General features: G+C 52.0%; 1 protein-coding gene across 1 annotated transcript in view; it reads left to right on the top strand.

Moving 5' to 3' along the window:
- ncanb (neurocan b) overlaps nt 1-15,073 on the top strand; it is an 84,041-nt gene that overhangs the window by 55,085 nt on the left and 13,883 nt on the right. The window contains exon 12 of the mRNA XM_084675447.1: nt 6,444-6,557. Within this exon, the coding sequence (XP_084531573.1) occupies nt 6,444-6,557 (114 nt within the window). The remainder of the gene's footprint in view (nt 1-6,443; nt 6,558-15,073) is intronic.

The raw sequence follows: 15,073 nt of genomic DNA, 5'->3' as shown, positions 1-15,073 counted from the left end.
GAGGATTCTGGGAGCCGTCACAACTCATCAGGCCTTTCCACAATGGGCGGAGAGGGAGGCATGCCTGGCTGAGTAGAGCATGGTGGGGGGGGGACCCCTGAGTGGTGTGGAGGCAGGCCCTCGGAGGTTGTACAGGGGGTGGGGGTCCTGTCTGATTCACGGGGCTGTTAGCAAGGCCCCGTAGCCTGCAGCATGGCAGGCCTCCTATTAGAGAGGCTGTCAGGGGCTCTCTAGACTCTCCACCAGGATGGAGCAGGACAGGAAGGCCTGGAGGAGAGGAGGAGGGGTGGTGGGGAGGAGGAGAGGAGGGGTGGTGGTGGTGGGGGGGGGGGAGAGGAGGAGGGGAGGGGTGGTGGTGGTGGGGGGGGGGAGGAGGAGAGGAGGAGGGGAGGGGTGGTGGGGAGGAGGGGTGGTGGGGAGGAGGAGAGGAGGGGTAGTGGGCAGGAGGAGGGGAGGAGGAGACGAGGAGGGGTGGGCAGGAGGAGAGGAGGGGTGGTGGGGAGGAGGAGGGGTGATGGGGAGGAGGAGAGGAGGGGTGGTGGGGAGGAGGAGGGGAGGGGTGGTGGGCAGGAGGAGGGGAGGGGTGGCGGGCAGGAGGAGGGGAGGAGGTTTGTGAAGTCGATCTTGATGAGGTTGGAAAATATTGCTTGCCAAGGTCAGACAGAATCGAACTCTGAGCTCACAATGGTAAAGTACGGTGTTCCACACCACTGTAGGTCTGACTGTATTCTGACACTGACTGGCCCAGTGTTCTGTGTATCCTGGCACGCTGTGCTCCTATCGCTGGGAGAAAAACGCTGAATTAGACGAATGAAAAAGCACACACAGAGAAATTGAAGTGGAGAGATTGGAATGGGTTTGTGATGATAAAGTAAGCTGGATTATTTTTCTCAGCTGTGACAGCTCAAATAATGCAATTTATTTAGGCCGAGTTGCCAATGCTACAAGTGCTCTTGTGACAATGCAGCTATTCTTCTGTCGCTTTTGTTTTTCAGCTTCTTAAATTGACCTGGAGTGAATGCTGGACATGTTTCTGTTAGCTAATGCAGTGTTTCAGCAGGGCCTGTTTGCTACAGAGCTAGCTGTGAATGTCTTTCAGGGATTCTCTGGTCTTCAGGGGCTGTAGCTAATTGTGAGTGTCATGCATTTTACTTAAGCCGGCTGTGTTTATGTGTGTGGGTGAGTGTGTGTGTGTGTGTGTGTGTGTGGGTGAGTGTGTGTGTGTGTGTGTGTGTGTCCGATGCTGTGGGAGCTGAATTTGACATAAGTGGAATGATCTGGCTTTGGAATGATGGTGCCTCGGTAATAAAAATAGATTCAGGAGGTTCTTTCAGATGGAAATGATTCCATGTGGTGCCTAATCTGCTACATTTTTTATACAATTTGCTGTGTGGTCCCAGAAGCATAGTTGAAAGGAAGAGAAGTTAAGTCAAACATTTCTACTTTTCGGATCAAGTTTTGTACTTGCTTTTCATTTACACGCACATACACACACGCACACACAGGTACACACACTCGGCAAACTAACACACACAAACACACACACATAGCGCACACACAGCACAAAGCACACACACACACTCACTCACACACAAACACACACACACAGTCTGTCATGGTTGGACAGCAGCAGCAATCACCCTCTTCTGGGCTCCCATTCATCCTAGTTTGGGCTGGAGCAGGCAGTGTTGGAACAGAGCAAGCTGCTGGCATCTGCTCACCTGGGCTCTCCTGTGGGGGTTACAGTACTGTGTGTGCGTAGTACTGTGTGTTCTGTAGTACCGTGTGTTCTGTGGTACTGTGTGTTCTGTAGTACTGTGTGTTCTGTAGTACTGTGTGTGTTCTGTGGTACTGTGTGTGGGTAGTACTGTGTGTTCTGTGGTACCGTGTGTTCTGTGGTACTGTGTGTTCTGTAGTACTGTGTGTTCTGTAGTACTGTGTGTTCTGTGGTACTGTGTGTTCTGTGGTACTGTGTGTTCTGTAGTACTGTGTGTTCTGTGGTACTGTGTGTTCTGTGGTACTGTGTGTTCTGTAGTACTGTGTGTTCTGTGGTACTGTGTGTTCTGTAGTACTGTGTGTTCTGTGGTACTGTGTGTGGGTAGTACTGTGTGTTCTGTGGTACAATAATAGTATAGTGCTGTCTGTCTGGTACTGGGTGTTCTGTTGTACTGAGTATTCTATAGTACTGTCCGGAAATAGCATTGTATGTGTCTCATTGTCGTTGGCATAACGACATGTGTTGTTTTTTATTTTTTAAAGCTATGCTCTGATAAAGGGGAGCGCTCTGCTTACAGAGTGATGGTCTGTCCTGACCCGGCCTGGGCTGTGAGATCCACCTCCAGGTTTAGGGGAGAGATTGATACACTCTAGGGGTCCACTCCAGCACAATGTTGGGTTGAGGTTAGAGGGTGTGACCACAGATTCACTACAGGGCTGACCACAGTGACCACAGTGGTCTTATTGACTACTCTGCTATCGTTGTCTAGACTGGTCTCATTGACTACTCTGGCCTTATTGACTGCACTGGCCACAGGTTTTTGAGATCTGTCAACCAGAGAGCAGGGTCTGATGAGCAGGGAAGAGAGACTCAATAGAGGCCTCTCTCTCTCTTTCTCTCTCTCTTGCTCTCGCTCTCCCCCTCTCTCTCTCTCCCTCCCTCTCTCTCGCTCTCTCTCCCTCTCCTCTCTCTCTCTCTCTCCCTCCCTCTCTCTCTCTCTCTCTCTCTCTCTCTCTCTCTCTCTCTCTCTCTCTTTATTTATATAGCACTTTGCATACAAGAATTGCAGCTCAAAGTGCTTTACATAAAATCAACTAGCCGCACTGTATTTGAGGTCTCTCGAATCCGTCTTAGATCCGAGCTGCCACTTGCAGTTTCTAAAGCGTTTTCTAACAAGGACATCACTGCTCTTAGGGCGGCTCAGTTCAGTTACCGACGCACCACTTTCAGCCGAGGGCTATACTGTACAGAGTGATGCCGCAAAGTATGTCAATGGCCGAGGCGTCTGATTCCAAAGTGTACATTATGCAGCGGAGATGTTGTTTGTTGTTACAGCCGAACGTAGCTGGACAGCCAGCAGGAGGTATACGCTGTAAGCATCACAACAGAAGGACGGGAACTCTTCCCAGCTCAAGGATACAAGAGGGACAAATGTGTCCGCCTCTATAGAAGCTTCTGGATTCTGTGAGCACGTGTGTGTGTCCTACTCATGTAAGCTGTCCACTTTATCAGCTTTTTTTGTCGTCATGTTTCAGGGTTCGCCGCGTTGTCACGGTGACAGTCCTGCCCCCCCCCCCCCCCCCCCCCCCGCTGTGTAATGGAGTCATTTGAGAACTGGGAGCAGAGGTGTGCGTGTGCGTGCATTTTGCGATGTAGCATTAAAGTTTAAGAGCTGTACGCGGGTCGCTGGCAGCTTATCGTGTTGGCGGAGCCACACTCGAACAGGAGCACTCATGATGCTCTTCTCTGGAAAGCTATTACAAGGTTCACTAACTTCCCTGGGTGATGGAGCACAGAGGGTGGATCCGACACAGAGAGAGCAAAAGAAGGTGTGTGTCAGTGTGTGTGTGTGTGTGTTGCATACACAAGTGCGTGTGTTCCACGACTCTATTTCTCTGTGAGGCGCCTCGTGCGCATGCAGAGGTGAGCGAACAGGTGTGTGTGTGTGTGTGTGTCAGGGTACATCAGGTTGCTCTGACCCCAGCTCCTCCTGTCTCGCACCGCTGGGTCCTCCACTCCGCATGCCTCTCACGCCTCGGGGCTTCCGGCAGCCGCCCCTCCGCTGTTAGCCGGCCCGGGCGCCGCTTCCCAACACCATGATCCAGATCTTCATCTCGTGACAGCGAGCTAGAGAGGAGGAGATGAAGAAAAAGTGCCAACTAGTTTGAGGAGGACAGTGTGTGTGTGTGTGTGTGTGTGTGTGAGTTCTCGCTCTCTCTTTCTCAGTCCAGACAAAGATAGAGGAGAATCAGGGCTATTTTAGGAGGAGTAAGTAATTAATCACCAGCCTGCAGCTTTTAGACAAGATTTTTTTTTTAAATAGCCCCCCCAGGATATATTGTTCCTATTGGTCGTCTCAAACTAACCCTTGTCTCTGTCTCTGTCTGTCTCTCTCTCTCTCTCTCTCTCTCTCTCTCTCTCTCTCTCTCTGTCTCTCTCTCTCTGTCTCTGTCTCTGTCTCTACTCTCTCTCTCTCTGTCTCTCTACTCACTCTCTCTCTCAACCAACCCGTTGAATCACCAATTTTCACCTCTGTTGAAAATGGGAAACATTGCAGTTGCTGTACAGCCAGCATTCTGGAGTTCAAACATATATTTATTGTGTGTGTGTTACACATGTTTTCTCATATCACACTCAATAAAACGTTGAGTTTTGTTTTGGTTTCTGGGTGGACAAATGGAGGCTGCGGTTACCCTGGTGGCTCTCTCTGTCTCGGGACTGAACTGAGCTACCATCTGCTGCTCTCTCTCTCTCTCTCTCTCTCTCTCTCTCTCTCTCTCCTCTCCTCTCTCTCTCTCTCTCTCTCTCTCCCTCTCCCTCTCCCTCTCCCTCTCCCTCTCCCTCTCCCTCTCCCTCTCCCTCTCCCTCTCTCTCTCTCTCTCTCTCTCTCTCTCTCTCTCTCTCTCTCTCTCTCTCTCTCTCTCTCTCTCTCTCCCTCCCTCCCTCCCTCTCTCTCTCTCTCTCTCTCTCTCTCTCTCTCTCTCTCTCTTTCTGTCTTTCTGATAGACTATGTGCTCTTCGCTGGTCATTTACTACCTCAGTTTCATTTTCCACTGGCACCTTCACTTATCTTAGCCCATGGCCTGGAGCCTAGAGTTACTCAGAAACAACACAAACACACATGCACATACTCAAACGCTATCAAACACCACGCACGCGCGCGCACACACACACACACCAACCTACAGGTACCAGCAGATCCATTATCCTTGATATTGCTATGTAGGTCTCTATTACCCAATCACAGAAAGAAAATGACCATGTCTGCCCTCACACCCTGTCATACTCCACACCCTAGGGAGCAGGAGGTTCTGAACCACAAACCCAACACAAGCACCTGGCTCATTTACCCGACCACAGAGAGCTCATCTTGTCTAAATAGTAAATAACAGCAAATGGAGCTTAGAGGGTCCATTTATATGTGTGTCTTCAAGTCTGTGCTGAAGGCTGCGTTGCAGGAAGCACCAGGCTAGCTCAGGTCCATAGCTTCGCTCTTCCTTACGCCCGACCCACGAAGGCCTTCCCTGCCCCCAGGGGGGTGTGGATGAGGGGTTTGATTGCGATGGAAGAACACAAGGCTCCGTTCACCATGTGTCAGACAAAGCGATGCTTTTAGGACTGACATCCACCCAGTCCAGCCACTTAGCGCTGTGCGTGCGTGTGCGTGTGATGGGATAGGATGCTCATGTGTCACATACTCTGTGCTTCTGGTGTTGATTTAAGAAATTAAACCTCCTCCACTAATGGCTGTATTCACTCAGCATTCCTTTGAAGCTTGTTCAAAGCTTGTCCTCTCGTCAGCACCACAGCCAATCAGTGACCAGCATCCTGGGGGGGAGGGGGAGTGGTCCCCCGGGGAAACTAACACACCCCCCCCCCTGTATCTCTCCAGCCCAGAGCCACACACACCTTCAGCACGACATACACGAGCAAACACACTGCCCGCTGACACACACGCAGGCACACGCACACATTCACACTACCACTTCAGGGCCGCAGGGTGAGCAGGTTTATCTCTCTTCTCATAGCTCGTTAGGGCAGACTGGGAGGCACAGCATCAGCGCGGCATGAGATGCCCTGTCAGATAGAGTCCTGCCTGGGCCGTAAAACACACACTGCCAAACCTCGCTGGGCTACTGCGTCCATGGCAACCCCCCCCCCCTCAACACCCCCCCTCAACCCCTCCCCCCCAACCCCACATCTCGGCGGAGACTCACATTGTCTTTTGTCTGCGGCGCGTCCAACACGAGAGGATGACAGAGAGACATGCCGCGGGGACACGGGTCTATCACCTGGCTGAAAGTCGCTCTGACACACACACACACACTGTCCACCCGTGTATGTCTGAATGACTGTCCGACAAAGAGGAAAACCTGCTGGAATAGTGTTCGTGTTGGTATCACAATCTCAGTCTTTCACACGCACACACACACGTCACCCAGCTCCAGTGTATGCAGTCTTTGTCACAGGCTGGGGCGAGTGTATGACGACCCTGACTGGACACCGCACAGCTTAGTGTCACTGTCACTCTTTCAGCCCAGGAAGGCCCTCGCGCAGACGGACTCGTGCTTCACTCAGTGTCCGCCACGCCATTAGGAATCCTGTTACTGGGCGTTCGTTACACTGTCTGCATTCAGTCGTGTGTGTGTATGGAACGTTTCTATAAATTGCTTCTAAATGCCTCTGATCTTACACTTCTCTCCCTCTGCCTGTGTGTGTGTAACAGAAGAGAACCCGTGTCAGACCAGTCCTTGCCTCCACGGGGGCAGCTGTCTGCAGGAGGGCGACGGCTACAGCTGCTACTGCCCCCCAGGCTTCACCGGAGAGAGCTGCGAGATCGGTGAGTGGGCCTTGGGGTCAGAGGTCACACGGGAGAAGCGTTCAAGAAGGGTTAGGGTTATCACTCCCTCACCCTCTCTCTCTCCTCCACCCCCCCCCCCCTCCATCCAAGCTCTGTCAGATTTTCCTTATAACCAGCTCAATGGGGGTGGGAGTGGTTTGTCTCAGATCACTGGTTATGTAAAGGGGTCAAAGACGAAGGATTAAGGGTCAAGAAGATCGTTTGTGTCAACGGTATGGTTATCAATCACTCCTCTGCGCCCACACACACACACACCCCACGCACCAGGATATCTAGGGACACATCGTTCGATTTCTGGAGTTCTGGAGTTCTAAATAAATACGGCTTAAAAGAACAGGAAATCCATCACTGTCACATCAATACCTTTTTAGTAATGCATGTTAAGTGCATGAATTACCGTTGATTTGTGAAGCTGTTTTAGAATATATTATACTTTCAACCTAATGTATACTAATGTCTGCATTGGTTGTCTTTTAATTTAAGTCATACCAAAGTCTCTTCTTACTGTGTTTTTGAAGTTAAAACAACTTCACCTTTTTTTGTTCAAATGTGTTCTGTTTGTGCTTTTATTATGGTTTTCCTGTCATATTGAAGCCCTTTCTCCATGAGTGTGTGAGAGGGTGAGAGACCATGCGTGTGAGTGTGTGAGAACATGCGTTTAATAGGCTCAGACATGAGTGTGACAGGATTAGACATCTGGGCTGTGAGCAGCATTAATTACAGCCCAAGGCAATCAGGTTAACTGCAAATAACACCAAGTCCTCAACCTCATTTGAACTGATTTCACGCTCTGTGCTGTGCTATGGTGTCAGAAAAGCCCGTGAGGTTTTAAGGTTACCACTTCTCTCTATCTTTCTTTCGTTTTGTCTTTCTGGTTTAGCTCCTTCATCCATCTCAAACATCTCAAACATCTTTTTTTAAACAGTCTGTTTGCTTCATGACATCACCACCAGCACTGAGGCGCAGGGACACAAACGTCCTGACCACTGCTCTGCCTAGCCCCTCATCCTCACTGCTCTGCCTATAGCCCCTCATCCTCACTGCTCTGCCTGGCCCCTCATCCTCACTGCTCTGCCTGGCCCCTCATCCTCACTGCTCTGCCTGGCCCCTCATCCTCACTGCTCTGCCTAGCCCCTCATCCTCACTGCTCTGCCTAGCCCCTCATCCTCACTGCTCTGCCTTGCCCCTCATCCTCACTGCTCTGCCTAGCCCCTCATCCTCACTGCTCTGCCTGGCCCCTCATCCTCACTGCTCTGCCTGGACCCTCATCCTCACTGCTCTGCCTGGCCCCTCATCCTCACTGCTCTGCCTGGCCCCTCATCCTCACCCCCACACCTTTGTCCCCAATACCCCCCCCCCCTCTAGAGGACACTATCATCCACACCTGTGATAGTGTTTGCAATTATTGGGGGGAAAAAGGCGTTTAGAGGAGCTGCATAATGGATGTTCTGGATGCTTCTGCTGGGCCCGTGAAACATTTATGAGGACAGATGAGAGTCACACTGGGGGGAAGGCGGGGGGAGGGTGGTGCGTGTGTGTGGAGGGGGGATGCAATGTGTCCCAAGGCCAGGCAGTGTGTGTGTGTTTTGCCTCTGTTGCGTACTCTATGCGTTTGTAGTCCAATTCAGACGTGACGTCTTTATCTGCTCTGCGCAAACTGCAGTTTGTCTCTGAGACGGGGTGTAGAAAACCATTAGTCCAACAATCCGTCTCCAAGCAAAGGTCAACAAATCATATTATTTCTCCAAATAGAGGACTCAGTGCGCTATTTATTATTTTGAGTCGTCGGACGTGTGTTCTTCAGACAGCCCGCAGAACCGAGACGTGTGTTCTTCAGACAGCCCGCAGAACCGAGAAGTGCTGACACATAAAAGGAGCCCAGGAGACGGCCAGAGGTTCTGTCAGTCAAACAGGCCCCTCCCCCGAGAGGGGAGAGATGAGGAGTTCTGTGCGTTCTGTTTCGTAATGGTTGGAGGCATAAACAGGAGAGCTGTTATTCTGGGAGTCGATGAGAGAAGCGGGGGGACTAAATTGGCCTCGTTGAAGGAGGAACTGATTTGGACGGACCTCGTTTTCGTGGCTTTCGTTTTTCAGTCAGCTCTCCTCGCTCTCTCTCTCTCTCTCTCTATGTCACACACAAACACCATACTCACACACATGAACACACACCACTTTTCAGGGAAACTGTCACAAAGTACAGTACTGCCTCCACCCACACACACGCACTCCCTCTCTTCACACCTCAGCTAGCTAACAACCTAACAGCCTAGCCAAGTCATATGTCGCCTTAGTAACCCTCAGGTCAATTTCAAGAAAATAAATTGAATCACGACTTTCCGTGCCTCGGTGCAAAGCAATGTCCTGGTGCTGGTTTTCTGCTGTGTAGGAGGGGACACCTGTAGTCCGTCTCTCATTTCCCTCATGCTTCGTGCCCTCATTCTCCACCACCGCCATTCCAACTCGCTTTCCTCTCCTCCTCCTCCTCCTCCCTCTCCGGTTCTCTCTCTCTTCCTCATGTCCCCAGATTCTACTCCCGATTCCAATTCCCTCCTTCTTTCACCCAACCTCTCATTCACTCTACCTCTTCCCTCTCCTTCGCCTCCCCTCTCTCCTCCCTTCATTCCGCTCTCAGCCCCTTCCTCCCCTCCCTCCTTCCCTCCCTCTAGTGTGTTGTTATGTGGCAGGCTGGATAGAGATGGTTGTGCCGTGCAGGGGCTGAACTGGCCTGTTTGACCCGCAGCTCTTTACCTCCTATTACATTTCATTACCTACTATGCTGGCTCAAACTCTCTCTTTCTAACCTCCTCTCACCCTTCTCCTCCCTCTCTCTCCCCTAGCTCTCTCTCCCTCTCTCTCCCCTATTACTCTCTCCCTCTCTCTCCCTTATCACTCTCTTCCTCTTCCCTCTCTCCCTCTCTCTCTCCTCTATCACTCTCCCCCTTTCTTTCCCCTAATTCTCGCTCAGCCTCTCTCTCCCCCATCTCTCTCTCGCTATCACGGGGAAACATGACTGTTCATAAATAAATGAAGCTGTACTCGTACCATGCACAGATCCAAACCCGCCCAGGCACAATCAGGTCCCAGGCACGGGCTTGTTCGTACCGTACGCCTGGAAGAAGCGCGCCTGCGTTGGTGTAGTTAAGGAGGTTGACGGGAGCCCGGGAGCCCAGCGGGAAGCCGTCTTCCGACATCAGCTCTCATAATCCAGCCTGAAACATTCAGGAAGTCAGGCCTATTAATATAACCGGCCCATAAAACCCAGCATGGTCCTGTGGTACACCCTTGTACAGTATGGTACGTTTCTAAATGATCCAGTACAGCTTTGTAGAATGGTTCATTACTGTGCAGTACAGCATGTCATTGTATAGTACAGTAGTGTACAGTAGCACAGTACTGATAGAGTAGACAAAAGACCCTGTGATAAAGCCGGCAGAGAAAATGGCAGTTGGACTACCTCAAGGCAACATGCCACTGTAGTGAAGGCGAGACGGGGGTGCGATCTAGCTTGTAGCTCACTCTTCTGTTCATGTAGGAATAGTAAAACTGCTCCGACCAGGTGACGGGTTAAGAAGAGAATGGGAGATTTTTGAAGGCAAAGATTCAGGGCACATTGTAGTTCTCTTCAGACAGAACTCTGTCTCCTCTCATAATCCTCTCACGCCATACAGGCAGTGATTCATTGATTTTGACAGGAGAGCGGGGGGGGGGGGGGGGGAATAGATTGTTTGCCTCTTTGTGCTTTTAAATATGTCAGAAATAGCTAAGCGAATAGCCTAGTCATTTCCTCAGCCCGGGGGAACTAGGCTACATTAAGAGCAGCCTTCTATATCCAAGTGCTGGAAGCTGTGGTGTGTGGCCCAGTAGATCAGTCCTGAGCACGGGCTGGCTGGGGGCCAAACCTGCTAATGATCACAGCACAAATGGCAGTCAGGGGGTGCCTTCTAGAACTACAACTCCCAGAGGAGTCTTACAACCAGTCCAGAGAGGATGTACTGGAGAGAGTTGTAGGAGGGCTTGAGTTACAGTGTGTGTGTGAGTGTGCGTGTGTGTGTATCTAAGGTCAGTGGGATGAGGATGCAGGGGGTGTCTGATCCTCTCTGATAGCATTGAAGGGGGGGGGGGGTAAAGGGGGTGTATTGAAAGGTGAAAAGAGAGCAAGCGAGTAGGCAGGAAGAAGAGGGGAATATAAAGGTGAGAGGAGGTGGGGTAGAGAGGTGAAAGGAGAGGGGATAGAAAGGTGAGAGGAAGAAGGAAAGAGAGGGGGAAGGAGGGGTGAGAGGAGAGAGGACGTGTGGGTAGAGAGGGGGAGGGAGGAGTGAGAGGACAGAGGACGTGGGGGTAGAGAGGGGGAGGGAGGGGTGAGAGGAGAGAGGAGGTGGGGGTAGAGAGGGGGAGGGAGGGGAGAGAGGACGTGGGGGTAGAGAGGGGGAGGGAGGGGTGAGAGGAGAGAGGACGTGGGGGTAGAGAGGGGGAGGGAGGGGTGAGAGGAGAGAGGAGAGAGGAGGTGTGGGTAGAGAGGGGTGAGAGGAGAGAGGAGATGGGGGTTGAGAGGGGGAGGGAGGGGAGAGAGGAGAGAACAGACAGCGTGTCACAGCTGAAGCCACAGTGACATGCCAGGGCACTTTCTACTCATTAGGTTGTCCCCGGCTACCCTGGGTGTCACGCTGCCCCTGTCAACAGACGCCTGGACCTGTCGGACTGAAACAAACAAACAAACAGACACACACACACACATAGTAACACACACACACTTACACGGTAACATACACACATACACATACAGACACTCGCACACACACACACTGTAGCATACACACAGACTCACACAGTAGCACACACATACATGCAGGCACAAAGCAGTCCCAAAAATGTTACAGACACACACACACACACACACACACGCACACAACTTGGGCCTGATCTCAGCTGACAGTGATGTGTCTATACAGTAGTGTGGCCTGTCAGGTCTGCATTGAGTCGTGTGCATGACATGGAACTGCCTGTGACATCAGCAGCTCACGTGAACACCTGCAGTGTCTGTGTTCATTACCCAGCAGCCCTCCCTCGCCCACACACACACACAAACACACTAATGCGCATGTATACACATTCACATCCACATCCACACACACACATATGCTTGCACTTACACACACATTCACGCACAGAGACACACACGCCCACCCACAGACAGGTCGCGTTTTGATCGAGAAAGTGGCGATTGTTGAAGGAGCAGAAAGCGAAGGAGCGAGAAACCAACTTTTGAAATGGACAATCCCACTGACAGGAGTGCTTCAGTTAATAACAGCGACAAGATACAAAGAGTGGCCGTAATTCTGTGCTGCAGATGATGGCTTAGACAGCCTAATCTCTCTCTCGCTCTCTCACTCTCTCTCGCTCTCTATCGCTCTCTCTCTCTCTCTCTCTCTCTCTCTCTCTCTCTCTCTCTCTCTCTCTCTCTCTCTCTCTCTCCTCTCTCCTGTCTCCTCGTTCTTTCTCTCTCTCTTTCTGGTTGCCTGTCTCTTCTCTCTCTCCCTCTCATTCTCTCCCTCCCTCTATACATTTATTTCTCTTTCTTTCCATGTCTGACAAAGCGTCGCCAGATCTCATTTCCTCCAGGACAGATTCTCCACAGATCCCCTGTCCGCTGTTTGGCCATGTCCAGGTACATAAGACTCCCTGGAATGTTTCAGTTCTCTGGTTGAGAAGGGGGAAACCAGGCCTCTCTCTGTCCCTGTCTCTTTCGTCCTGGTTAGTATTCTGAGTGGATTCGGGGGAGGGGGGGGGGGGGTCTGTGTGTCCCTGTCATGGTCTCGTCCCCCCTCCCCTTCATATGCCAGCTCCACTTCTCTCTTCAACCCATTGGCCTGAGCAGCCCAGTCTGTTCCCCCTAAGCAATTACAGCCGAGGACATCCGCGGGCTTCTCTCTGAGAGCGGCTTATTTTCCCTTCAAATGTTAAATAGTAAAAGAGTGGATTCAGAGAGGCGGCTCGGCTGAATGTCAACGCCGAGGTGTTTGCAGCCTTGTGATGTTTCAGTCGGCCATTTAGCAACGTGTGCCACCTTCCTGTTCTCCCCCTGTCCCCCTGCCCCTCTCCTGTCCCCCTGCCCCCTCTCCTGTCCCCCCCCCTACCCCCCACACACTTTCCGAAACCGAAAGAAATCTGTCGTACAATCCTCTTTTTTTCGTGCTTTGACGGGAAATCGTTCCCTGTTTTACATCGAGCCCACGTCGAGCCGTTGACATATTTGATTTGGAAATTCCGTTGGAAGAAGATGTGCAGGCAAACAAAAAAGATGCCATCCATTCCAAACACCTGGTTGGACGGAGGACCAGGCTGGGCGGAGGTACCAACAGGCTGGGTGGTGTTCACCTTGTCCTGCGCGTGGAAAGCAACCTCGTTTCCTGTCCAGCGTCTTCGCACATTTCATCAGGTCGCCCTCAGCGCCCCCAAAGCGGATCCCCGCCTAAGAGGAGAGCTGGAGAACTCGTTTAATCTGCGCTTCTGTCGAGCGTCCCCGGCTGGGTTATTGATTCTGCGTTGGTCTTTATTAGATTCAGCTCGGTGTGCTAGAGGCCTGCTGGATTCACGGTCGTGAAAGTGTTGATGGCGATTATAAAAAGGAGGGAGCTGTTTTGCTTTTGGCCCCGCCCAGTGTTCCCACGGTTCTGCCGGCGCTGGAGTTAAGAGACATAATTCTTGAGAGGGGAAGAGGGATCGCTGGAGTCTGATCTGTCACCCAGGCCCAGCCACGGCCCCTGTCATCTCTCTCTCTTCTCACTTATCCTGTTCTCTCATTCACTCTTTCTGTCTCTTTCATGCCATCTCTCTCTCTGTTTCTTTGTCTCTGTGTATCTCTGTGTGTACGAGAACACTGTTTGTCCAGAGCTGGCCCCCCTTCACTCTCTCTCTGCCTCTCTCCCAGACCATGGTGGTCCAGGGGAGGCTGTGGGGACAAGGTATGTGCCCAGGCCTGCCAGTGTTGTCCTGGGGAGGGAGCCAGAGAGGCCTGGGCAACCCCCCAGCACACACACACACACACAGAATCACACACACACACACAGAGAATCACACACACCGACACCTGCTCCATAAAGCCTCGACCAGCTGGGCTGAGGAGACAGTTAGTAGGCCCTCCTGCTGTTTGCTGTGTGTGTGTGTGTGTGTGTGTGCGTGTGTGTGTGTGTGTGTGTGTGTGTGTGTGTGTGCGTGTGTGTGTGTGTGTGTGTGTGCGTGTGTGTGTGTGTGTGCGTGTGTGTGTGTGAGTGCGTTAGAGAGAGGGGATAGAACTCTCTCTTTGGAGCCAGGGGCCAAACAGCGATACACAGGACATGTTCCACAGAAGGAGAGACCTACACTGGGAAAGGGGGGCGGGTAGAGATACCTCATAGAGAGAGACCTCGCTGAGAGAGACCTGCTCTGAGGCTGGACCTGCAGAGGCTGTGTAGGTGGACTCTCAGTAATGACATCCAGTAGAGAGGCTGCTGGTCAGGCTGCTGGTCAGCCTGCTGGTCAGCCTGCTGGTCAGGCTGCTGGTCAGGCTGCTGGTAAGGCTGCTGGTCAGGCTGCTGGTCAGCCTGCTGGTCAGTCTGCTGGTCAGCCTGCTGGTCAGACTGCTGGCCAGGCTGCTGGTCAGGCTGCTGGTCAGCCTGCTGGCCAGGCTGCTGGTCAGGCTGCTGTTTAGACTGCATCAGGGAGTTGTTTGTCGGCTATGTTTGTTGTGTATGTGTGTGTACGTGTTTGTGTTCATCAGGTGTGTGTGTGTTTGTGTTTATAAGTGCGCTGCAATCACTTCTGTGTTGAATCCCGGTCTAGACAGTCAGTGCGGGCCCAGACAGACGCCATCTTGTCTCACCGTCTGTGTCTAGCTCAGTAGCTCAGACTCCCTCAACTCAATAAGAACCCAACCTGCTGAAGTTCTCAAACACACAAATCCCCCCCATCCCAGGAGCACCTAAATCCACGCTCCCCCCCCTCACTCCTGATCCCACCCAACCACCCCCCCCCCCCCTCCTCGCTTTCCCATCAGCCCCCAGGAGCACCACATGATCCCAGGGCAGAGTAGTCTTGGAGACCAGCTGTGGTTTATAATGATTTCCCCCCCGGGCAAGATCAGCCAGAGAAATACTGCTACTGTTCCACCACCAACAGATGAACTTTGGCCTCGTGTGTGTGTGTGTGTGTGTGTGTGTGCACGCATAGTGCTTGTTTGTCTTCTGTACTGTAGTTTGTGTTTCTCACACGGTTGGTGTGTACTGGCGGATAACATATGGAAGGCTTGTTAACCTATTTCTCTCTTTCACCTTCTATTTCTCATCCTCCTCTTCCTCCCTCCTCCTCCTCTTCCTCCCTCCTCCTCTTCTTCCTCCCTCCTCCTCCTCTTCCTCCCTCCTCCTCCCCTTCCTCCCTCCTCTTCCTCTTCCTCCCTCCTCCTCCTCTTCCTCCCTCCTCTTTTCTGGCCTAAAACGTCCTCTTGCCAACCCTTCTCAGTA

The sequence above is a fragment of the Hypomesus nipponensis genome, chromosome 16, assembly GCF_054491055.1.
Source record: "Hypomesus nipponensis isolate SF chromosome 16, ASM5449105v1, whole genome shotgun sequence".
In the NCBI taxonomy this organism is placed as follows: domain Eukaryota; kingdom Metazoa; phylum Chordata; class Actinopteri; order Osmeriformes; family Osmeridae; genus Hypomesus; species Hypomesus nipponensis.
This window is presented reverse-complemented; position numbering and strand designations above follow the sequence as displayed.